The sequence below is a fragment of the Barbus barbus genome (genome assembly GCF_936440315.1).
Source record: "Barbus barbus genome assembly, chromosome: 9".
Classification (NCBI taxonomy): domain Eukaryota; kingdom Metazoa; phylum Chordata; class Actinopteri; order Cypriniformes; family Cyprinidae; genus Barbus; species Barbus barbus.
Window position 1 is genome coordinate 17420890 of NC_136737.1, and position 27094 is coordinate 17447983.

The window sequence follows — 27094 nt, forward strand, 5'->3', positions numbered from 1 at the left end:
TTGGTACTGCAGTACAGAAAACGCTAGACTTGCCACCATTCACCACTAATCTGACCTTCTTTTTAAATATGGGGTTATGGGTGGCATGGGGCTTTGCCCAAACATTGGTCTCAATTAAGAGGATAAACTGCCTTTAATGAACACAATGCAATATCTCTGCAATCCCCAGCAGACCAGTGTCCTCAAAGGACACTGAGAAAATGAGGTTAGGAAGACAAAGAGAGATGGGGGGTGGGGGGTGGGGCGTGTAACCTAGAGCAATTTTATCTGTAAAAGAAGTCTGCCAAACACCTCCGCATTTGTGTCAGCTGCATGGATTTGAATTTAAGCATGGACGGATTAACGCACGGTCCTGCCAAGTGTTTTCCCAGGGCTCCAGACCAGCAGGGGGCTCTAATGAGATGCAGAAACTGTGCATAAAACAATGCAGTTCTTATAAATATGTGCAAAATGAGCATGCTACTTTGAAACAAACTTGGTCACCAGCTTTTAAGCTTCAGAAATGGACACTAATGCACCATAAACATAGTCCATATAACTTGTAGATTGGTTAAACTTACAACTAATAGGGCCATATGATTTCCACGATGCGGAAAACGCAGATGGAATCATGGAATCCAGTCATAAAAATGGAATTTAATGTATTACACGGAATGTCAAGGAATTTGCAAAATTTTGGATGGATAAATCAAAAGTAGGTCGGTGCGCTTAAATCAAAACATGACATGAACAAGTGTCTGTGAATATTAGGCTGCAAAAATACTATTTTAATATGAATCCTGCATGTTCTGCGTGTTCTCTGTATGAATGAATGGAGCAAACACATGGCTTTGTTTACTATTCACAAAATCAAAGTTCGTTTTAACTTGAAGAAACTGTGACAGAAATATATTAGTTAAAGGTGCCATAGAATGAAAAACTGTCTTTACCCTGGCATATTTAAATAATAACAGTTCTGTACATGGAAATGACATACAGTGAGCCTCAAACACCATAGTTTCCTCCTTCATATGTAAATCTCGTGATTAAAAAAGACCACTGAAAAACAGGCGAATCAGAACATAACACCGACTGTGACGCAACAGTCGGGATCACTACGCCCCCAACATTTGCATAAACCCGCCCTTGTTCTAAGCCGGCCGAACCATCAGAAGCTCTGCAGGTATTGTAAATAAACAAGCGAAAATAACAAAATAAATGTTATGTTCCAGGCCGTGCAGGGGGTGTGAAGTGCAGGGATGGGTTGGTGTCTGTATTCAGAAAGGCACAGAAAGCAAATAACGCGAGCCACTAAAGGGACATGGTTAGCTCCTTGCTAGCGGTAGCCTGTTACAGTACATAAGATTTCACTCTCAGTAAGGAGAGATGAGGATGATGGCGAATGACTTGCAGATCCTGAGCACCACTGACAAGCATCTGATCTTGTGAAATGTGTGGTAAGTACTGTTGCTCCATAATGTAAACATAGTTTGTGTGATCGCGTCTCTTGAAAGTGAAACTATAACGCGATCGATGGATCGTTCAAAAGCAGTTTCAGTGCCTCGCATATTAATAACGGCTCCCTGATGCCCACGTTTTATATACAGTATAATTACCCGACGATATAACTGCGAGAGAAAGTATTTAAATATATATTTTCCTCCCTGTGCTTCCTTCTTGCTGATGAGCCGTACTGTGAAACAGCCAATCAGAGCAGAGCTCATTATTATTCATGACCCTGCCAAATAAGCCAATAACAGACCGTTTCATTCTAGGGAGAAATCCTAGGGTTGTAAAAGGACATGTAAAATCGTTTCTGGAGATTTTTTGCCCTTACCTAAGCCACATACCTTCTGTGTAGATATCAGAGAACAATTTAAAATACTGTATCAATGCATTCTATGGCACCTTTAATGTAATGATAGTACTACTGCTGCTAATAAAATTGATATTTATTATATTTATATTTCTTTATAAAAAGAAAGAAATTAAATGCTTTTGAATATTAAAATTAATGAAACCATTCAAATAGAATCCAGAAAATTAATGGAAAACAGAATTTGGTAAAAATAAAATTGGAAATTGAGAAAAAAATGACATATTTCATAGAGCCTTTTAATAAATTGTTTTTAAATATTGTAAGTTTCATGATTTCAATTAATTAGACATGCTTTTTGATTAATACAAATTTAGTTTAACCATTAAAACAGTCTAGATAAATTATAACTGAACAAAAAACAACAACCTGAATCTAGAAAAAATAAAACAGATAAAACAGAATTTGGAAAAAATAATAATAAAATGTTTTCATGGGGCCCTAAACTAACATACTCTTCATCTACCCACCCTTAACCTTATAAAAACTTCCATTCTTTGCCAAAAATGACAAAAACTCTCAACATAACTAAACATTAAATGTTATGTCTTCCCCTTTTAGTAAATGTCAACTTTCCCAATAAGCTCTCCAGGAAAGCATGATGGGAACTAGAAATTTCTTGCCCAGTTTCAGTCAACAAAAATGACTGTTGTAGCCCCAACATAAATGACTTTAAAGGAAATAAATTTGCAACAAACTGATCAAGAACTGTGTAGCAATTAGCTGATTTTAATAAACTAAACAAAAGGGTCAGACACCACTTTTTACTTGTAGATCAGTTAAACTATCTACACTTGAAGGCCGTCAGTTTTAGCAAAGCTTTAGTAACATAACATCTCAATGTGCCTCTTGCTTCTGATGCATGGCATCCGTGCCCAGGACATCCGGACGTCATAATCCGTTCCTGGAGGTACCCTGTTGGGGAATAAAAACTGTTGAGGGATTAAGTCCTTATACTACCGAGAGTATAAAAATAATCTGGGGCTTTGTCACCTCTGGCCGACTCTTTTAATCTCCATTCCTGTCCGTTTGTCGTCTGGTCTATTGCCACATTTCCAGGTGACCTTTCTTTCAACCTCTTCTTGTGCCTATTAGCACTCATTACCCCCTCCTGCTGGGTTTCTCGCACTCTCTTAACCATCTGCCTCTGGTCTCTCTTATCCGCTACCCTGCTGAGTTGCGGGGCGGCTCAAAGAGTCCCAAGCGCACCAGGCGCCATGCCTTCTTACGCTAAGAGCTTGTGACCCCTGAACCAGGCCTTGCACGAACCCGCAATAAAGGCGATTGACGGCCACTCGCTTTATGTGCTAAAAGAAACGACTTCAGAGCAAGCCTTATAAAACACTGGAAAGTACCTTTTAATTGATTTCCTAGGTAGTTCTTAGATGCCAGGTCTTCCTTTCTTTGGTAAATGGTTTGGATCGTCAAACTGAGGTACGTCTGGGTTTTGACCATAACCAGCGGTGAAAATAGCTCAGGCCTGACTGTGATTTAGTTTGCACATGGTCTGCTCTCATATGCGTGTTTACAGTTTTATGACCCAGGGGAACTGAGGAAGCAGAAGGGAGTGTGAAATATAAAGGCCATAACAGGTTGGTCTAATGAGCTGCTGTGATCCTATAACACACAGTATATAAGATATAAAAATCTATATTTATATTTAGAACATGATATACAGGCGCCTTTCGGGAAACTAATAAAACAAAAAGTACAGTTTAGTGTTACAGAGATAGCATAGCTTAGATATTCAAATTTAACGATAAGAGCAAAACCAACATTTAAAACACCACTAAACGAACAATAATGTTTTTTTTTTCTAAATACCTTTCGATACTTTGTCCTGTCCCATCTTAATGTAGAAAGACAACTATACATAATCCAATCGATTGTAAAGTCGGTGTAAAAGACATGTTTCCCAAAAATATTGTAAGCCTAAGTAGATTGTAGAAACCACTGGCACCAATGTTCTCTACGGTCTACTGGTTTTACAATGTTTTTGGGAAATGCAGCCTAGCTTGGCATTAGTCAACCAATGGTTTGAGTTTGGAGCCGGACTATTTGTTTTGTCTGACCAATTGTAGACAAGGCGTTGTTGTGGAAACCTGTTTGTTTAGCTTTTGCAATTGTGTTTGTGGCCGCTAATGTGCTAATGAATTTTCTACTAGATTGTGAAGGATTATTGTGAGCGAATCATAGGTGCATGTTATTTAAAAAAAAAAATCGTAGTCTTTGTTCTAAACATAAATTGTTCTGAAACATCATTTTGATGTTCAAATCCTGAAGAATAAAATCCCATTCCATCCTTCATTTGTTTCTTATTGAATAATGTTCCACTCGGAAATATGGCACACCGAAATTCGTATACTTAATTCTTACATTTGGGATGCATTTCATATTAGCTTAGCAGACTTGTGAACATCTAATAAACCCTCTTTGCTTCAGGCAGTACACTGAGGCAGGAACGATATGTTTCTTGACGAGTAGCTTCCAATCTTCTCGAACGTTTGTTGAGATCAGAGCCGACACGTAGTATGCATTATGGATACGCTCTAAAACGTACGCCTTGCTTCGCTAATGGTGAAAGATGGCTAAGCGTACAACCCAGCTCTTTGAATTGGACATTTCTAGGTTTCCATAAATCTAAAAATACACTACAGCTCAGACTCTGCTTTGCTGCCTAGACACACACGTGCAAGTGAGCACGTGCGTGTGTGTGCAAACAGCACACGTAATCGCATGCATTACAATGTTTGCCAAACCTTGTTAAAACAGACCTCCTGATCTCTAATCGAATATGAGGCGAGAACACGTGTGAGAGTGCAGGTGAGGAAAAAGGGGTTAAGACAAAGAGAGAGGGAGAAACTTAAGAGAAAGACCACAAAAAACTCCTGTCTGGTTACTTTAGTGCTTCTTCAGAAGTATTTTTAGCCTAGATTTTGGTGCTGAAATATTCAGCTCTGGTACGTGCCAGTGGTGGCTGGCATTTTTTTAAGAGTTTGGTTGCATAGATGGCAGTTATCAATGGCAATAGTTGTATAATAGTAAAAACACACAAACATTTAGTTTATTTTAAATAAGTATATTTAATTTATTCCAAAAGATTTCAGATACATTTAATTTTCCCTAAATTAAAAAGTTTTACACATGAAAAGGTATTTTGACATGCTAACAAAAAATAAATAAAAATTAGTCATGACTGAAACTGAATAGAACATTTCTATAACATTTTTTGTGCAATCCACTAGGGGATGTATAACTTGCGTCCACTGACTATAGACCTATTTATATAGAAAAAAGCTACAAATTTGTGCATATGTGCTGTGTGACATTTTACGTCTTTATTAGGGCTGTCAACATGTTAACGCATGCGATAAATTCAAAAATCCTTAACGTGTTAAAATAATTTAACGCAGAATTACTGAAGCACAATTTCTATTCTAAACCTTTTACCCAATTTTGCTTCTGTGTTTGCAATCAGATCATTTTAATCTGCTAAACTCCCTGAAACTTTTCAGTCCAATAAACCAGTAATCTATTGACAACACTAGTTTTTATTCACTAACATTCACTAAAATATTAGCTATAAACTGTATGAGCAATATCACACACGTAGCAGTGTGAACTATACACTGTGCTGAACGCCTGCTGACACCCTGGAGCTCACATCTGCAAAAACATTAAAGTACATTTTCAAATAAACATTATCTTTATTAACAAACCACATATTTAAAGTCTAAACAAGTACATTCTCGCATAAAAAAATTTAAAATTACATTCCATGACACAAAAACAGTATTATTTTTAAAATTATTGTGGATTTGGGTATCCGTCAAGAAACTTGTGTGAAAAATACCGCAAGCAGAGTGATACAAACGGTGAAACAGTTGGAGTCCTGTTATCACTAGAATATCACACTCCTCTCAGCCAATCAGATTTGAGGACCAGAAAGAACTGTTGTATAAGATAGATAGATAGATAGATAGATAGATAGATAGATAGATAGATAGATAGATAGATAGATAGATAGATAGATAGATAGATAGATAGATAGTTTAGCTTTAAAGTAAACACCACTGGTACGTAGACATGCTACTAAAGTTTAAGCCAGATAATAACAGGAAGAGAACCTTGAAGGAAAATGGATAAATCACAAGGCTCTGTGCAAGTTGCCAGGCTTGGAGAGAGAGTGAGAATGTGCCTACTTGAGGTTCTTCCAGTGAGTGAGGAAAACGTGCCGTGACTGAAACGGCAAGTCATTATGCAAAATAATAAGTTGTTCATAATTGCTTCCACTCAAACAATAAAAAGTGTCACAATAAATAAATCTCATCAGCCTAATGGTCTGTCGCATTGGTTGACAGGGTCAAGACAAATGAACAGAACACACCATGAATAGATTAGAGTGTCTTTTATTTATTCAATGAAGCCTATTTAAATTGTGAGAGCAAAATAAAAAGGCAAAAATCCACAAAAGTGCACTTTAACCACAAATAAACAGAAAAGAAAAATGGAAGTATAATCAAGCTAAATTTACAACCTGACCAGTCAAAGTCAAAGCTCAAGTGCTATCCAATCATGATCCGATCACTGAAAATGAACGCTAATACTAGGTAAAGGGGTCCTTTGAGTGCTTTTCTTTAATTTAAATTCCTTGCTTTCTAACAAGGTCATTGAGACATGCTCAAATTGCCATGCTAGCCACTGCTAAAATCTGGATTACAGGCTCCTGGATTACAACCAGAGTATTTGAGCCTTAAAGAAATCCTAATCCCTGCGCTGTCAAGCATAAAGTCAGAAGTGTGTTTTTAACAGAGCATATATGTTTTGTTTTCAAATTGTGAAACATCTTACATTTGGGTTGTTAGCATTTAGCATTAGCGGTTCCACTCCAAGCTACTCGGGTGCAACATTTAACATCCTCATATTTGGCCACATTTAATTTCCCATATCAGAACACTTCTAAGTGATCTTTGACTTGTTTGGGTTGTTTTTTCTTTTACCCTCCATAGTTGTTTCATGATTGCAGCCTGTCATTAGCCCCTTTCACACAGAGATTCCGGAAAATATACGGGTAATGTGTTCCGGCAATTGTTCCCGGGTCGTTAGATTTGCTGCATTCACACTGCCAGTGATTTTCCGGAATCTGTGCGCGTGTTCACACACAACCCGTGAATGTTCCGGAATGACACGTGATATATAATGCGCCGCGCACCATTTCACTAAACTGGCGAACAAAAAAAACAAAAAAAAAACTAAACTGAACGATTTCAGCTTCAGCGCGGATAGTGAGGAGCTCCGATCGCTGCTTCATTCCAGTTTACACATTTTTCGTTGTGTGAATGTTGATCTGCCTTCAAAACACCTGGTAAAAGAGTCGCATGATAACGCGCGTCATCAGCTTTTACGGCATTTATCCGGCTTTTGTTCACACAGCGCTCGTTCCGGGACTGAACCCGGCAATGTTACTAGGTCCCCAACCCGGGATTGGTCCCGGAATCAATCCCGGGTCGTGGTTGCGTTCACACAGAAGGCACTCTGGCAATTTTCCGGCAATGTTCCGGGACCAACGTGCAGTGTGAAAGGGGCTAATGTTAGCATCTGCTTAATTTTGCTAGCTTCTCCCAAGTGACAGATCAATTTTTGCCAAAATGTTTTCACATACGGTCCTGTTTGGCGTCAACAAAACATGAAATCTTTTGATTAGCCTAATCATTTTTCTATGCTAACAACTCCTGGCTATTTGGTTGCAGTTAAATCTTTTCATTTATCATTGTTAGCATTGTTTTGTACCAAAACAGATCTTTGCGAAAAACACTGAAAACTTGTTACTCGTGAGGGGAAAATGCTAATGGGTGGCTCTAAGTTGTAGCTGCTTATTTGTGGTGAATCAGACTAAGCCTCAGCACAGCTCTTGGCATACTCACACGTATAGCGTGCTGAACGTCACACTTTCATCCTTAATAGACTCTGACAAGCATTCTTCTACTTTAGATCCAATTACAAAGAGACACTTAATGAGTAAATGGTAAAGAACTTATAATTCACTCAATGTCAAGACCCTAAAGAGATTACCTGGCTAGTACAGTCAACGGAGAATGAGCGTTCAAACCTTCCTTGAACCCTAATGTGACATGACCTGTTTCAGGACACTAGATAAAAGACAGTGGGTCTTATTTACTAAGCATGCATATGCACAAATTTGTGTGTGAACATACGTCATACTGAGTGACAAAAAGCTGTAGAAAGGTTGTGGGAAATAGCCCTTTTTTAAAATGTAAGAAAAGTTAACCCCAAAAAAATAAAAAAATTAATTACTCACCCTCAGGCAATCCCAAGATGTAGATGAAATGAGTTTTGTTCATCATCAGAACAGATTTGGAGAAATTTAGCATTATATCCCTTGCTCACCAATGTTTCCTCTGTAGTGAATGGGTGCCGTCAGAATGAGAGTCCAAACAGTTGATAAAAACATCATAATAATCCACAAGTAATCCACACGACTCCAGTTTATCAGTTATCATCCTGTACTGTGAAAAGTTGCTTGTTTGTAAGAAAGGAATCCATTATTAAGGCGTTTTAACTTTAAACTCTCATTTTGACGGCACCCATTCATTGCAGAGGTGAGCAAGTGATGAAATGCTAAATTTATCCAAATCTGTTCAGATGAAGAAACAAACTAATCTACATCTTGAATGGCCTGAGGGTGAGTAAATTGTTCATTTTAGGGTGAACTATTCCTTTTAAATTAAATAAAGGTTAAGAAAAAATGTAAATGATTACGCAAGTGTTGTGAATTTTTTGTGAGATGTTCTCCTGTGCATAACAATACGAATAACCTATTTTTTATTACTACCCATGAGACCCACAGAGAACAGGCATGTCCATGTGTTGTATTCACTCATGGAGACACTCTGTGACTCTGTCACTCGAGCCGTATAATGTTTCTCGAACAAAAAAGCTGACAGCGATAATAATCACATCTCCGTCTTCATCACTCACTTCTCTCCCCTTTCACCAGCATGCTGGCAGCAAGATGACCCGACAGCAAATTGGCCAACGCAAAAAACATGCAATTAATATTGACAGAGCAAAGTGGCTGGAGGAACGCCCGGCGCTACTGTGAATTATTCACAAGACTGCTGCTAACGAGCGTTCAGCACGAGGTGACGAACACTTGTCGGCGGCTGCGGAAGACTAATCACAAATGGAGCCATTTCATGTATTTCATTTGCTGGAGGTGCTAACAGCATAGCCTAAACAATGAACTCTAGCTGAATTTGTTTTCAAGAAGCGAATCAGTCAGTGTTTTCTGTTGTAGTTGTGGAGAGTCAGAATTAGTAAAGAGGATTACAGCATCAACTTTATAACTCAGATGCAATGCTAACTGCTACATGTTCAGTATGATTGCTGAACAATCATAGAGGATAACCGACTCTTAAAAGGGGGTAGATTTTGTTGACAATCAAGTGAATTTTGATGCAAATTCAACGGCATTTCTGTTTAAAGTTTAAATAGTAGCGTATAACGCTGATAATGCTAAGGCAAAGGGTTTGATTCTCAATACTAATAACTTAGACTTGCTGCTGCCAATACATCCACAGACATACTGCTGCTGCACATATCCACCTTATTCTTCCTGTAAAACTGCACTCTAAAAAATGCTGGGTTAAATACAACCCAGAGCTGGGTAAAATATGGACGAAACCAGCGATTGGATTATTTTGACCGCTCATTTTGCTGCTTGATATTGCAAATTGATGTATCTTACCGTATTATTTTAATGTACTATCTCAATTATGAACACACTGGTTTGTACTACAAACAGTTTTACCGTTTACCGTATGTTGTAATTCTTCTCGTTATTTCCCTATAGCGGATATTCAACCTGAAGTCTTCTGCGCTGATAAATAAGGTGGATAACATATATGAAATAACCCTCATATACAGTATAACTACATGAAATCACCCTGTAGCAGATCTATACAGGTGGAGCTGGGGGAGGTGGAGGGTCTCTGAAGCGTGCTGCAACTTCTACAGCAAACACTAACCGAGTATTTGAATGTTGAGCAGCAAGCTCATTGGCTGCTGATGTGAAAACAAACCAATCAGCTGTGCCATGTGGATAATGATGTCATTATATCAGATTGCGTTTGAAGCTGTATAGATTTAGTAAATTATAATTGGGCCAACCACAATTTATATGGTAAATTATAACTGTTGAGAAGTTTTAGTCAACATTTATTCTGCAATGTTTGTTGAACCTGATTCAGTTTTTGCCAAAAATTATCTATTCTATATTTTTATTGCAAAGAAATGTCTGTTTGCCCTCCACACTTTTTAGAACACAATCAATGCTTTTAGAAGACTTGTCCAGCCCAAATTTGACAACTACTCCAATGCACCTGAACAAAAGCAGACCAGTCAGTCGTTCCAGGTGCTGTTGCCTGTATCTCTGAGTACAGCTGTGCTTTTATTCATGATCAGTGGCAGGGCATGAGGGTGGACGATTGAGAGCACGGTGGCATGTTTCAGCCCTGATCAGATCTGCATGATCTCGGCTCTAACAAGCATCACGACACACTGCCGATCCCCGCTGAGCCGCGCAGGAGAAACACCCCCATGCTTCAAAAGAACAATCAGCGGGCCAGAGGGAGAGAAGCTGTGTGGGAGAAGGTGTAATTATGCTCCGATAATCACGAGTCGACAATTCATCAGTGAAAACACGAACATTCGGCACAAATGTCTTAGTACTGTATGCATTAGCACAACCTCAAACTACTAGAAGTGAAAATGCAGTTATGATTAATATACCTGTAATATGGAGCTATTTCTGCATAATTTCACCTTTAAAAGGACTTTTCTTGATGTAAACTAATGTAACCAGAAAATATTATTTTTTAATTAAAACTTTAAAGAAGACTTAAATGTTAGTAGATGAAGCACATTTTTGGCTTTCATGACAGAACATATTGTCTGCAATCTCATTAATAAAAAATATTAAATATAATAATAGCTACAATCAATATAATAATAAATATAATCATATTAATTAATAAATAATAATGACGAATGAATGATTACAAATATGATTTTAAATAGTAATATAATAATTAATAATACATCATATTTGAATGTATAATATACTATTAATAGCTATTATAATTAAGTTTATGCTTAATTTAATCAAATCTAATATAGCCATGCTGATTCAGTCATATTACAACGTGTCAATTTAAATCATACAAAACATATTTTTCATTTTTAGTTTACATTACAGAACATTGTGTAAAATATTCTAAATCTCAATATATAAAAACATTAAATACAATAATGTTCATAACTTACAATTGAATCTAAACTAATGTAGCCAGGTTGATCCAGTCATATTACAGTAAAAACGTTTTTTTTTTTTAATTGAATAAAACTTATTAATTTAGATCATAAAAAGCATATCTTAATTTTTAGTTTATGATTGATGATTGAACATTTAGTAACATAAATCTTAATATTGAAAAATGAAGCATTAATATTGAAGCATGTTCATATCTCAATGATATTTCAAATATTATTTTTGAATATAACAAATGAACACAATTTTACTAATAAAACTTAGCAAGAAATTTTGTTTCCAACCGATTTTACATTTGCAACATGATATATTTCGAAGAGTTCAGTCAAATAATGAAAATCCTGTCATCATTTATTCATGGTCATGCCGTTCAAAACCAGTATGACTTGCTTTCTTCTGTGGAACACAAAAGAAGACGTTTTGAAGCATGTTCATATCGCAATGATATTTCAATTTCTTTTGCAGTATATATAAGTATACTTCATAATTTATTTGGAAGTTCATGCCTAATAATTCTATAATTTGTGAGAAATTACCACTAGATTAAAATTCGTGACAGTCGTGCAAACAGAAATTAGATGTGTAAAACTAATTAAACAACTTCAAATGAGTGAATTTGATTGTCACTCTCCACTGAATGCCTGTATTATTGAATTTGCATGTGCAAACGGGTTTAATTTATGCAAGAAGCTTAACCGAATCAGGCCTGTGCGTCTCCACATGGCTTGCATGGGGGTTGGATGTGCGTGTGGCAGTGTGGCTGAGAACATGGGTGTGTGCCTCTTTCATTTCATACAGTGCTCATGGGTGTGTGCCTCGCTGTATAGAAGAGCAGCAAACATGAGCCAAAGCTGAGCTCTGAAACCAGGCTACAGGTTACAAGGGTCCAAACATCACAAATCTGATGACGATCTCGCTTTCAAAACCTGGAAATAAATCTCTTAAAACAACAAAGTTACGATCGCAAACAAATGCGAGATCGCACATATATCTGACTCCCATCTTCATGGCCTACTTGAGCGAAATGTGAGATTATCATTGTTTAGAGTCACCGCAGGGCTTGAAGTGTCACATAGTCCCCCCTGCTGCCTCTGTGTTCGTAAAAACGGCAGACACACTACTAGTTGTGTCTGTAATTCTAGACAGCAACATTCAGCTCTGGTTCCTCTCTGACCTTTAGGTATCAGCTTTTTCTAAAACATGCTAACATGCTAAAACAAAACGTGTCGGAAACCTCAAACCCTTCAACTCAGAGTGCACAATATGGGTATCACCGTCACATCCGTCAAAGTGACGTCAAAATAACGTTGTATTATAATAATCTTATGAGATGACAGCTCTATAGCTACCTAGAACATTAGTTCAACATCCAAACAATGTTTTGTTAACGTTACGTCTAATAGTCTGTGAATATTATTGTCGTAAAAATGTTGGAAAATAATATAATCATGCAATTTATATTGAAAATCAAATTTCGTTTAAATGCATTAATAGCAGTAGATTTATAAAGTCACCTTTATTTGTATTTTAACAATACAGATTGTGTCAAAGCACTTAACAGTATCAAATTGGAGGATAGAGTGTCAGTAATGTATAATAATAAGATTAAACACTCAATTTTCAGCTAAAGGCATTTCATTATTGAATTCAGAGATGTCATTGTCTAGCTCAGTTTAGTTTAAATAGTACAGCTATTGCGAAATCAAATTGACGATAATCGCTAGAAATTAAGTGTACCCCAAAAAAAGCTAATTAACACAATTTTACTAATGCAATTTTGTTCGCAACCAATTTTTCATTTGTAACGCGATATATTTCTAAGAGTTCAGTCAGATAATGAAAATCCTGTCATCATTTATTCATGCTTATGCCATACAAAACCAGTATGACTTTCTTTCTTCTGTAGAACACAAAGGAGACGTTTTGAAGCATGTTCATGCTGCACTTTTCCTTACAATGAAAGTGAATGGGGACTGGGGCTGTCAAGCCTAAAAAATCACAAAAATCATCATAAAATCTTATAAAATTAGTCCAAATGACTTATGTGCTATATTCCAAGTCTTATCTGTTAACGAAGACGGAAATTATTTTACAGAATAAAAACTTGCTTAAAGGGACTGAAAAGTTTTCATCATTTACTCACCCTCAAGTTGTTCCAAACCTGTTGAACACAAAATAATTTTGAAGAATGTAGTAGTGATGGTCCCCACTGTCATCCATAGCATTTTTTGGAAGTCAGTGGGGACCATCAACTGTTTGGACCCTGATATAAATATCTTGTTTTGATGAGAGGCTTTGAAAGACACTGAGTTTGAATATAGCACACCAAAATATAGTCAAAAATATATCAAAATAAAAATAATTTAAATAAAAAAATAAAATAAAACAAACAACTCAATCATTCAAAGTATATTTTAAACCATTTATATTTAACCACTAACTTATAATACTTCTCTAGAAATAAACCTGAACTTCAAGCAGACAAACACTGTTTGGCCTCCAACCACTTTTAAGCTTTTAAACGAACAACTTATTCTGATGCTATAGACGACGAATAAAAGATGTTGAGACGGTCTCAAACGAGACGGTGGTGGGTTGCCCGGCACATGCTACATTTTCCTCATCTTCTGTCATTGAGACCGCAGGCGATGACCTTGAGAATTTCCTCTCGGCCAATAGGAACTCTTTGTTTATCTCAGCCTCTCAAATGTGCTGAGGATGCCAAAGTATAACGCCTCAAATACACTTTTTACCGAAGGGGGCTGCTGAGGTGATGTTTGTGTGTGTTGAACACAACTGGAAGGCTGAATATATATTGTACGGATATATGTCCATTGTCTTACAGAAAAAGTGCACTGGATAATGGCAATGTTGTTTAAATTGTGTTTCCTTGGTTCTTTATTTACAAGTGTTTACGTGTGTTAGCGTGGCACATGTGTGATCATTCATCTCCTTTAGCTTCTTGGGCACACAGCACAATTAGACATATGGATCCCAGAGGAATTCTGGGAAAAAAAACAAACTGGGAGCACATCATGCACTGATATAATTGCATGTTTATGCAGACAGATTGGTGACATATTACCGGTTATAATGTGCGACCTATTATCAAAACGATGGCCGTGTCATAAAGACTGATGGCAGATTTCATACTACCCAGCATGCATTGGACAGATTCACAACCTGCCAAGATTTTTTGGCCTCTAAAGGGAATATTAAAAATCACTGGCTGCAGCTACGAATCACTTGCTGACTGCACGGATTTCAGCTGCTGCCTTTTACTTGCAAATGACAAAGAAAATCGTGAGATTTGCACAGCAAATTACATGATTTACCAACTTCTCACTGGCGTACGTCAGTTTAATAACACCACTAGTCCTGATTAATACTACAAATTGACAAACCACAGAATCACAGGTTTTTACTCCTAAATAGCAACCCTGAGGGAAACCTACGAATCCAGTCGTCAATGTGTTTATTATAACATGACCTACAGGGACCACATACTGTTGGCGAACAGCTCCAGCACATGCTCTTTCAAACCACATGGGGATCCAGACAGGTGGGAGTGTGTATAAAACTGAGGAATGAACCAAAAGGTCATTTTTAATGGGGAAGCCGCTCGCAAAAAACATTATGCCAGGTGTAGCCCCGTTTTAGCAGTTACAGTTTTGTCTATTGTTCTTTTCGGTGCGGTGAGTAGAGCTTTTGTCTGGGACCCTCCATCTGTTCAAGTGCTTTCTGAACTTGACAATAAGAACATGCACCTTGTGAAGCAAGAGGAACGTGTCAGGTGCAAAACTGCTAAAAATTGTTGATGACAAACGAAAAAATACAAAAGACAGACAGAAGACAATGGGATAGATAGATAGATAGATAGATAGATAGATAGATAGATAGATAGATAGATAGATAGATAGATAGACTGACTGACAGACAGACAGACAGAGTGATAGACAGACAGACAGACAGACAGACAGAGTGATAGACAGACAGACAGACAGACAGATGATAGATAGATAGATAGATAGATAGATAGATAGATAGATAGATAGATAGATAGATAGATAGATAGACAGACAGACAGACAGACAGACAGACAGACAGACAGACAGACAGATGATAGATAGATAGATAGATAGACAGACAGACAGATGATAGATAGATAGATAGATAGATAGATAGACAGACAGACAGACAGACAGACAGACAGACAGACAGACAGACAGACAGACAGATGATAGATAGATAGATAGATAGATAGATAGATAGATAGATAGACAGACAGACAGACAGACAGACAGACAGACAGACAGACAGACAGACAGACAGATGATAGATAGATAGATAGATAGATAGATAGATAGATAGATAGATAGATAGATAGATAGATAGACTTTATTAGATAAACTAGCCTACATAAACACATCTAGAGAACACAGAGAAATGACAGTGTTGAATATGAATGAGACCGTAGTACCGGTAACAATGAACTCTGTCACCAGTAATTCATACCTGATATCTCGGACTGCGGGACGCCGTTTAACGTGAAGCCTTTGCCGCTGTAGAACTGGCGCACGTCCGCGCAGCTCCGCGCTTTGCCGCCCGCGTTATCCGTAGACAGAGACACGGAGATGAGCGACACGAGCAGCGCGACCGCTGTCAGATCCATTGTGTCCGGATCCAGAGACTGAGGAGGATGAAGAAGTCCACCGACGCTGATGCTCTACACTTCACACAGCGATTCAACGCATCCGACTCTGTCTATAACAACAGGAATATAGAATACAATCCACTTGTTTAGGGATGTAAACCCGCGTCCGGGTTTAAAACCGGTGGTCCTGATGAAAGAGGATGTGTGTGTTATTGATTAGTCCGGTGGGGCACTGTTTCTGGTGCTCATGTCTTTACGCACTATTAATAATGAATAAACAGTAATATCCCTATAAGTAGCTACTATAGTATGAACAGTAAATACTGTTGGAGGAAATGCGAGATAAAACGCTCAGTGCTGCTGTGCGCTTCTGTGCTGTCTGTTCTCTACTGTCCCGTTCCCACTGAACAATAGTGATGTCCGAATCGCGAACGAGTCGTTCTAGTGAATCGGCTCCTTTGAACGATTCTGAGAAATTGATTTGCTTCTTCTTTTTTCTTTTTTTTTAAATAGAAACAACGCACTCCTTGGTGAATGGTTGCTTCTTCAAATGTCCAAAAGTCTACATAGAAGCCCGTTTCCACCACAGAATAATAAAACATAATAATAATAAAAATGCAATGACTTTTTTCTTGCAATTCTGCGTTTACACTCTTAAAAATAAAGGTGCTTCACGATGCCATAGAAGAACCTTTTTGTCTAAATGGTTCCATAAAGAATCTTTAACATCTGAAGAACCTTTTTGTTTCACAAAAGTTTCTTTGTGGTGAAAGGTTCTTTGGGTTATAAAAAGGTAAGAAAGAGATGGTTCTTTGTGGAACTAAAAATGGTTGTTTTATGGCATCGCTGTGAAGAACTTTTTAAGCACCATTATATTTAAGAGTGTATATCTCAGAAACATTTTTTTTTCTTGCAATCCAGAAAAAAATACATAAGATATAACTCAGAATTAAAAGATGTTAACTTGGAAGTAAATAAAAGTAAAATACAATAATAAAAAACTAAATAAAAATGTATTTGCATTTAGTTTTTCACTTTTATTCCATGGTGAAAATAAACAGGAAAGAAAAAAAAAAAAAAAAAAAATCAGACTTTCGAGGAGAAGAGTCAGAATTGCAACTCAGAACTTAATATCTATCTTTTCAGCAGATTCATAGCCAAAATTTTCCTCACGACTCTGGCTTTTTTCTTGCAAGTGTGAGATAAAAATGTGCAGTTAGTCTACCTTTTTTTTTTTTTTTTTTTTTTTTTACATTTGATCTTATTTTGTTATTCAGTGGCAGAAATGGACTTCCATGGTCTGACTGTTGTGTTTTGTGAGAGCTAGTTAAGATCAGGAAACTTTTCATCAAGGTTGGTATTGAGCAATTGATTGCAATTCATAAACATTTACCCAGTTGTAGCTCTTCTGTGTGCACTGACATTTTCTTTTCCTCATCTAGCAACGAACATTGGCAGCCAAAATGAGCTAAATTAAGTGGGAAATTGGCTTGGGAGTAAAATTGTAAGATGAATTAGCAATAGCCTGAAATGTTTGCCTTAAAGAGGTGATACCTACAGCATTTTCAAGTATCAAATTAAATAAGCTAATTAAAAAAAAAAAAAAAAAAAAAAAAAGTACTAAAGCAAAAACATCGCAATTTAAGCAAAATGAAGAAACGTTCTAGGAACATTTGGGGTGATGAATCAAATGAATCGATTCATTGAATTGATCCGTTCGTTCCAACTTCCAATGAATTTCCTAACATTACTGAACAAATCCAGCCATGTGGTAGAATAAAGAGAAAGGGTGGGTGTAAAGACATCTGCAGGTGGTAGTCGACGCCCCCTGCCGCCTTCCCAGACTACTGTAACACAATGTATCCCGCATGGCAATTGATTTTGAGGGATATTAAATGGACGCGATCACATAACAGAGTGAATCGGTTATAGGCTGAAACCGAGAACAGTCAGCTGCGAAAACCTGTTATTTTTCAGTCAAGACACGCCTAATTAAGTGCACTTAAATTCTTGCGGGTTTGTGTTGAGCGGGTTTATTTCAATTACATGGGGGTACACAGCTGCATGAAGAAGAATAATTATTTTCACAACGACAGTGAAAGCGCATAGCCGTGCCCGTGAAAAATGAAAGCGAGTAATGATTGACCGGACAACAAAAATTTTTTAAAAAATTAAAATACAGCAATCACCTTTTAGCTCAAAGCAGTTTCAAAGCCAACATTTCTTTGACAGTTGCCATGCACTTTGTTGGCATAAAAACGCAAGGGAGAAATTAAGGGTTTTAATTGAGTTAAATTAAGGGATACATGGAAAGCGACATTAATGCACTCAAACAAAGTGTAAGACTGTGACGTCACGGCGAACTGTCAAATCAAACAATATGTAGGGCAATGTTGCATCTAGAAGGGTTAAACGCCAATGTTATGAAAGACTACAAAAAATAAAGTGTAGCCTATCAACATCCTAGAGTTAATTAAAAGCTATTTGCTTTGTTTTAAATGCTTATGCACAACCCGACTTTCATATACACAGGCCGTATACATAGATTTCAGTATAAATATGTTAAATGTACAATTTGACTTTTTACAAAAAAGCCCTACAATTGCACAAGCACATGGGTCAATCTTACAAAAACTGGGTCATTTTTTTTTCATCTCAAAATCAAAAGAAAGAATACATGATATTTTATGTAATGAACATTGTCCTTTTTTTGAAGACAGTTAAGATTGAATGATTGATTTATGCATTACTTGTTTTATTTTTGTGTCAATTATGTAACTCTCAAATTCTCATCGATATAAGCTAATACAAAGAAATGTAAATGTATTTTGGGGAAAATATTTAAACATTTATAAATAAAATATGAAATGTATTTTTTCAGATTCTGATTATTAGTAAATAATGTTAATGTTGCAAAATTGCCATTATTTTCATAATTCAACAATACCCCCCCCCCCCCCCCCCCCAATTTTGGAGTGAAATATAACCTTTGTAAGATTCACCCAGGTAAACTGATAAAAGGATAATTACAATAGCTCATTCTTTCTTGAATATAATCCACACATACAATAATACTCACACATTTATAAAAACAAAACAGCCTTTCCATCATGTAACTTCTGCAAGAAGGTGTGAAGGAGTTCAGGATGTGATGTGTTACTCTAAATTGCACCGAACTAGACAAATGTAATTCTAAATCCTTATTCAATGAAGTTGCAAAATAGCGACACTATAAAATATGACAGTAAAACCACCAAAGAAATGATGGTGTACCATGATAACACATTTATGTCTGTGTGCACTACTTAGTAGCTACATAAAACCCTTTAAAACAGGCCAGAGCAAATCAATAACCAGTTTGTGAATAGTCGTATCCTGTGGGGGGCCGACATGAGAACTTGCTGAGCATCTGATGAGATCAGAAGACGAATGTGCATACTTCTAAGGGCCTAGTGCAAATGCATGCTTGAATCATTCAGTCTTTTTACTGTGCGTCAGACGCCATCGGGCCACAGAAGGAGCTGTATTATGAATAAGTGAGGAAGAAATAGGATGGATGAGATGGTTGAGATGTGGGCGACTCCACTGTTGGGCGTGCCCGGTTTGGATCTGGAGTTGGGGGGCTTGATTGGGATAATGGCATCCCATGGTGGAATTTGTACATGGATTTTCTTTTTAGTGAGCACTGCAGGAAGAAAAATGAACACAATGTGTAAGAATGAGGTGCAGATGTTACATTTCAACAAGATTTTCAATGCAATGCAACCATTTTGGGTTCTTCAAAGAACTTTTCTGTGAACACTTCTTAAAAGATTTTTTTTTTTCCCTAGTGTGAAGAATGTTTTACCACTATAAAGGACGTTTGATGGTGTAGCGATGCAATAGAAGAACCATTTTAGGTTTGTAATGGAAAATTGTCATAAACAGCCATGTGTTTCACACCTGTTTTAAACTTGCCAGTCACTGCAAAATTGGCTCAAACCAGATTCTGTAGCTATCTGTGACATTATTTACATATGTTGTCTGTATCTACATCCTATCTCCATCTTTAGCACTTAGCTTAAACAATAGTTGATGTATAACCAAGCAAGTTTACACCTAGGCAGGCCACAATAAAATGATATGTTTCCTCTGCAGACTGTTCTGTATGAGTGCTAACCTTCTTAGCAAAGCATAAATGACAAAGACAAAGATTGGACACAATATCTTTATTTCAGTCTCATGCTAAATAAATAAAGAACCTTTATTTTTGAGAGTGCAAAAGAACCTTTTCTGGAATGGAACTGTTGCATGGATATTAAAGGTTCTTCATTGAACCATCAATGCCAATAAAGAACCTTTATTTTTAAGAGAGTAATGACTCAGTAGAAGAACTATTTTTGGTTCCTCAAAGAACCCTTCTTTGACATGTTCTTAAGTTTTTGAAGTGAAGTGACATTCAGCCAAGTATGGTGACCCATACTCAGAATTCGTGCTCTGCATTTAACCCATCCAACGTGCACACACACACAGCAGTGAACACACACACACCGTGAACACACACCCGGAGCAGTGGGCAGCCATGCTGCAGCGCCCGGGGAGCAGTTGGGGGTTCGGTGCCTTGCTCAAGGGCACCTCAGTCGTGGTATTGAGGGTGGAGAGAGCGCTGGACATTCACTCCCCCCACCTACAATCCCTGCCGGCCCGAGACTCGAACCCGCAACCTTTGGATCACGAGTCCGACTCTCTAACCATTAGGCCACGACTTCCCTATTAAAACATAATAACGTAAAAATAAAACATAAAACATAACGACTTCCCCATTTTTCACATTAAAACAAACATTTTGTGCAATGTAAAGGTTCTATGGATGCTTACTGGAACCATCAATGCCAATAAAGAAAGTTTATTTTTATGAGGGTAATGTGAAGAACATTTTAATAACCCACACTTTTAAAAATAAAGGTTCGAAAAAGGAGTTTTCACAAGGATACCGTGGAAGAACCATTTAGGGTTCTCCCAAGAACCTTTGAATAAAATAACTATTTTTTTCTTACTGTCAAGAACACTTTAATCTAAAGAACCTTTTCCACTATAATAGAACCTTTTGTGCAATGGACAGATTCCATGGATGTTTTCATGCAACCATCAATGCCAATAGAGAACCTTTATTTTTAATACGTTTATTTTTAAGAACTGTTTACTGAGAGATTCTTTGTGGAACTCAAAATGGTTCTTAGAATCTATGGCATCACTGTGAAAACCCCTTTTTGGAATCTTTTTACTGTACAATGAAAAATCAATCATTGGACAACAGTAAGACCACTTCGGGAGCAAATCCGATGTGGTTACAGTGACAAATGTGCAACTACGCACACACAATAATGCTCTTGGTTGAACATATGTGCATTGCACAGCAGATGAGCAGGGCCATATATCAGCACCAGGCTATGAGTCGAGAGCCGCTGAGCTCGCTAACACAAACCAACAGACGGCAACACATTAACGTGTCACAATGAAATGATGCATAGTGTCCATACGGACACAAACTAATGACTTAACGTGCGGATGTCTGGATGTTTCCGAGGCATCCGTTTACCTAATTTTGTAAAAAATTCGACCCAGTCGCAACAAGGCAGGGCGAGTGAAAACAACAGTCACACCTCTTCCCAATGAAATCCAACCTGAGATTCTCATACAATAGCCATTGTGCCTTGTGTGCAATACACAAAGCGTTCATTTATTCACAATCACAGCGAGGAGATCTGTTGATACCAATTAAAACTGTAAAAGGATCTGATTCGTATCAGACTGGAGAGCGAATGCCTGCAGGCCGGTGGCATTGACTGGAAAGATGTGTGGAATGATCACATATGCTGTATAATATTACACTAAATATGCAGCAGTCGTGTGAAATTGAGGATTATTGCTGATGCTGAAAGTGAGAATGTTGGAGGATCGACTTGTTTAGCATACTGTTTTTTCATTTGCCTCTGGAAACAGCATGGGCAAGATGCTATGGTGTTTTAGGCAATATGTACATTGGTTTTAAGAGAACATGGGAATGTATTTGCATTGTCGAATGCCTAATATCGCTATTGTATGTTTGAATATAGAAAAATGAATACTGTGCAGGATTTTAGATGTATTTTTGCCGATAATCAAATGCATCAACACTGAAAGCAACCAAAACTGCAAAATAGCAAAGATAAACAATTGGTATAAATATGTAAAATATAGATGCTATATTTTTTTAATAGAAATATACAGTATATATATATATATATATATATATATATATATATATATATATATATATATATATATACACACACACACACACACACACACACACACACACACGCCTACAATATATATAAATGAAAATATAATAGTATAAAAATAATAGTACATAGTTGTAGCAATGCTGATATTATGTTTTACATTTTTTGTGTTTAAATAATTTCATAAATATATACCATACAATGGATTCATGCTGAAACTAGTATTCTTTTTTTATTTAGTTTAATTGATTAATTTTTAATTGTTTAATATTTAATATTTCAAAATGACATACAAGTTGATTTTAGTGCTGTCAAGTATTCAAACGTTTAATCGTGATTAATCGGATCCAAGATAAAAGTTTTTGTTTACAATATATATATATATGTTTATACATTTTGTCAATCATTTAATAATCGTTTGACAGCACTAGTTGATTTATATCAGCAGGTCAGAAACCAGAAACTTAAAGAGTTATCTTTGATGTAACAGTTATTTATTTAAATAAATAAATAATAAAAAAAAGCAAGCATAAAAAAATTGACATACATTACTGTATGTAAGTTTTTTTTTTTATAAGTTATTCTTTTCATTAAGTGGTAACACTTTAGAATACTGTTTCTTACTTACTGCATAACTAATACAGAATTATTGAAGAACTAACAGGTAATGATTCATTAACACTTAACTCACTACTGTTAACTACTAAGGAAGATGTGTTAACTAATCAGTATGTAATACAATTTTATGATTGTGTTAAGTAACAGTTAGCTAAACAATAACTAATGTATTCTGTCACACCTCCTGAAGAACTACTATTAATTATCTACTAGTTAAGGTTCAATAAAACTAATTATGAAGTAACTACTAATGAACAGTCATACACAGTTACATTGAGTTGTGACCCTTTCATATAAATGTTATTAGCAGTAGTAGCAGTATGAAAATGCAATATTAATAAATGCAATACATTTTACAGAGGTTTTGCCTGTATAGTGAATTGTTTTGAGTTTGTTTTGTAAGAAATCAGCATCCGATAGGAACCCCACCACCTCTCCAGTGCCATGCGATAACTTACCTTAGTTTTTATATTTTATATAAAGTACTGTATGTGTGCCTCCTCAGCATATACCATATTACTATTAATTCAATTTCTGTATGTAAGGCAAGGACTGAGGGAGAGTGAAAAAAACCCATTAGTAATTAATAAAGGATTATTAGATAATTCCGCAAGAATTACTTAGAACCTGAAACAGTATTCTAAAGTGAAAATATAGGGAACCCATTAGTAATTAATAAATAATTATCAAATAATTCTGCAGAACTTATTTTGAACCTGAAACAGTAGGCCTATTCTAAAGTGAAAATATAGCGAAACCTTTAGTAATTAATAAGGAATTAATCACTTATACGGGAGCTGGGCTCAGGGAAACTGCCATTAACTAGGCATTAACACAACACAAAAACTACCTAAGACTAAAAAACAAATATGACCCAACAGCTTCATCTCAGTGTTTCAGAAAATAAATAAATTAATTAATTAACAAACCACCATTTTACAGAGTGTACTGTATCTGTAGTAAGTTGGATAGTTATGGCAAGACAGTTGAGTTACGGTTCCTTTCCGAAGCAGATTTCCTACAGAACAAGGAAATTATTTACCATACAGGCAAAAACATAAGGGGTGAGAACCAGAAAGGCTTAAGTGACATTTCACTAACTTTACAGGAGGGCCAAAACAAAAACTTACCATAGGTTGATCTGACTTTGTGCACTGATTTCAATCGTTTATAATAAAAATTTGTATATTCATGGATGACAGTATACTTTTGCCAGTATATATATATATATATATATATATATATATATATATATATATATTAAATATATCCATTTCACCCAAAATGTCACTTACGCCCTTCAGGTTCTCACCCCTCGTTATGTACAATTATAGTAATGAGTCCTTTTGGGTGTGCAGCAAACAAAATGCATATTTCATTTCCATTATAGGCTAATAATAGTAGTAGTGGACTGTAACAAAGTTGGTACTATAGTGTCCTTTTACTCAGGTAATTAAAAAAATTAATAGGTCTACTTATAATTTTACTGGAGTAATATTTTATTGGGTATCTGTACTTTTGCTCAAGTACTTGAATTGTTCAGTAGTAGTTATTTCATAGTTATATTTATTGAACCTTAACTAGTAGATAATTAATAGTAGTTCTTCAGGAGGTGTGACAGAATACATTAGTTATTGTTTAGCTAACTGTTACTTAACACAATCATAAAATTGTATTACATACTGATTAGTTAACACATCTTCTTTAGTAGTTAACAGTAGTGAGTTAAGTGTTAATGAATCATTACCTGTTAGTTCTTCAATAATTCCTTATTAGTTATGCAGTAAGTAAGAAACAGTATTCTAAAGTGTTACCCATTAAGTAAGGATGCATTAAATTGATCAAAAGAAATTTCAATAGAAAAATAAATTATGTCATGCAGCACAACTGTTTTCAAGATTGATAATAATAAGAAATGTTTATTGACCATCAAATCAGTATATTAGAATGATTTCTGAAGGATCATGTGATACTGAAGACTGGAGTAATAATGCTGAAAATTCAGCTTTTCCATCACAGGAATAAATTGCATTTTAAAATATATATTAAAAAAGAAACCAGTTATTTTAAAGGGGTCATATGATGTTGCTAAAAAGAACATTATTTTGTGTATTTGGTGTAATGCAATGTGTTTATGTGGTTTGAGGTTCAAAAAACATTATTTTCCATATACTGTACATTATTGTTGCTCCTCTATGCTCCGCCTTTCTGAAATTTTTACAAAGCTCATCGTTCGGCGAAGCGAGGTGTGCTCTGATTGGTCAGCAATTCAGTGCATTGTGATTGGCCGAATACCTCAAGCGTGAGACGGAAATGTTACACCCCTTACCATGTTGTGATGCCGTGTCCCGGCACGACGAGACTAAAACAATAAAACCCATTATAAACGAGGCATTTGTTGCATTCAGTGAGGACATATTTACTGATTACAATGACTCATATAGTCTTTTTAGACATTGCGCCGCCCCGCGCCGTGTAAACATAATACCATGTCTGCATTTGTGATCGTAGAAATGCAAACATGCACTACTCTACACTGCTCAAAACTCGCGTTTGAATAGTCAGTAGCATATTCTTTAGATATCAAAACATCCTTACAGGCTGTGAGTCAGAAGCACCAGACAGTCCTTGCGATGTTGGAATTGCCCCACTTTATAGTGTTCACAGTCATTCATAGTGTTCACATTGTAGGCTACTCTCCCAGGTTCAGTAAACAGTCTTCCGTAAAATGCGCTGCACACACTCGAATATATGTGTTGTACTCATTTGGAATGCCAAACAAAGTACTTTCACTTCCACAACGAAACACATAGCATCTCCACGACATGGCGGCGGCAACAACAATTTGTGTTCAGCGAGAATGAAAGTAACGCCTTCTTTCATTGCATGTATGTTTGGGCGGTGTTATGCAAATCTTCCCACACCGTGGCGTAGACGTGGGGGTGTGTTTGAATGAGCCGTTTTAGGAGGGCGTGGTCGAGTCTTAACTTTTATAAAGAATATCTCATTGGGTTTGAGACTTTAATCTTTGCAACTTTACAGATCTTATTTATGCACAAACAGCTTGTAACACTCCAAAGACAAAGGAAAACATGAAATAGCATCATATGACCCCTTTAAACTCTAATAAAAAATTCCCAATATTACTGTTTTACTGGTGGTTCTTTGCCTGAAGTAGCTGCAGTGTGGAGCAGACATTATACTGAAAGTCAAAAATCTGACAGACGTCTTTATAGCCATATCTCAGGTTTAAATTTTTTATCAGACGGATATTAAATATGCATACAGTTTCTACACTCATAGTTGTTAAATGCCAACATGTGCCAACGCTACAACGTATCTAGACCCGTAATTGCTTTGACATGTGTGGCCACTCATTCGTAAGACAAAGGCAAACAGTATAATTACGCCTCCGTAAATCTACGTTTACCTTCTGTCTATCAAACACGCAGGTGAAGCATGACCACACATGACAGGAAGAATGATTGAATTTCGAATCTTTCCCATGAACCTCTAGTTGTTGCAGCAACAAGCCTACGCAGGTCACATGGCAACTCCCGAGACGGCAGAGATCTGAAACTAGACAGCGGAGACCGGTGGAGAGCACCGTACTGAACGCCTCACAGAACACAGCCAACAGACTGAATATATTATCATGACAGTGAAGTGTGCGCTGGGCTCGCTTTGGCCTAGTTTTGCCAATGCTTCTAAATGTTCCCCATCTAATTTTTCTTGGTAATGTAAATGTTGGAGAAAACATTGTGCAAACATTATGAGAATGCTACTTTTGAACTAAAATGTTAAAAAAAAACATTCCATGAATTATGGATGAGTATAGTTTTTGTGGTAAACGGATCATAACGTTTTGAGAATGCTTTTAAAGACCAGGTAAATTTGAACAAACGTTCTGTTAACATTACTGGAAGAATGTTTTTTTTCCCTGTGTTAAAGGGATAGCTCATCCAAAAATGAAAATTCTGCCATTAATTACTCACCCTCATGTCATACCAAAGGTAACATAATTGTTGAACCACTGATGTCACATGGACTATTTTAACGATGTTCTTACTACCTTTCTGGGCCTTGAATGTGTTAGTTGCGTTGCTGTCTATGCAGGGTCAGAAAGCTCTCGGATTTCAAAAATATCTTAATTTATGTTCCGAAGATGAACAAAGGTCGTACAGGTTTGGAACGACATGAGGGTGAGTAATTAATGATGGAATTTAAATTTTTCGGTGAACTATCCCTTTAAAGCTGCACTAATGGTAATCTTCAGAACAGCATTCTAACATACTACTACATACTCATGCATCACTTTAATAGAGAATAAGATAATTTTTAAAATAGAAAATAAG

The 27094-nt window shown here is 36.5% G+C and overlaps 2 protein-coding genes across 2 annotated transcripts in view; both read right to left on the bottom strand.

The window, feature by feature from the left end:
- The window catches only part of LOC306874859 (glypican-1-like), a 29783-nt gene extending 13531 nt beyond the window's left edge, over nucleotides 1-16252 (bottom strand). Inside the window, exon 1 of the mRNA XM_079425142.1 lies at nucleotides 15720-16252. Coding sequence (XP_079281268.1) covers nucleotides 15720-15876 — 157 coding nt within the window. The 5' untranslated portion in view covers nucleotides 15877-16252. The remainder of the gene's footprint in view (nucleotides 1-15719) is intronic.
- Nucleotides 16253-17870: 1618 nt separating this feature from the next.
- LOC306874867 (glypican-5-like) overlaps nucleotides 17871-27094 on the bottom strand; it is a gene marked incomplete at its 5' end in the record, with an annotated part of 58509 nt that continues 49285 nt past the window's right edge. The window contains one exon of the mRNA XM_079425158.1: nucleotides 17871-19543. Coding sequence (XP_079281284.1) covers nucleotides 19353-19543 — 191 coding nt within the window. The 3' untranslated portion in view covers nucleotides 17871-19352. The remainder of the gene's footprint in view (nucleotides 19544-27094) is intronic.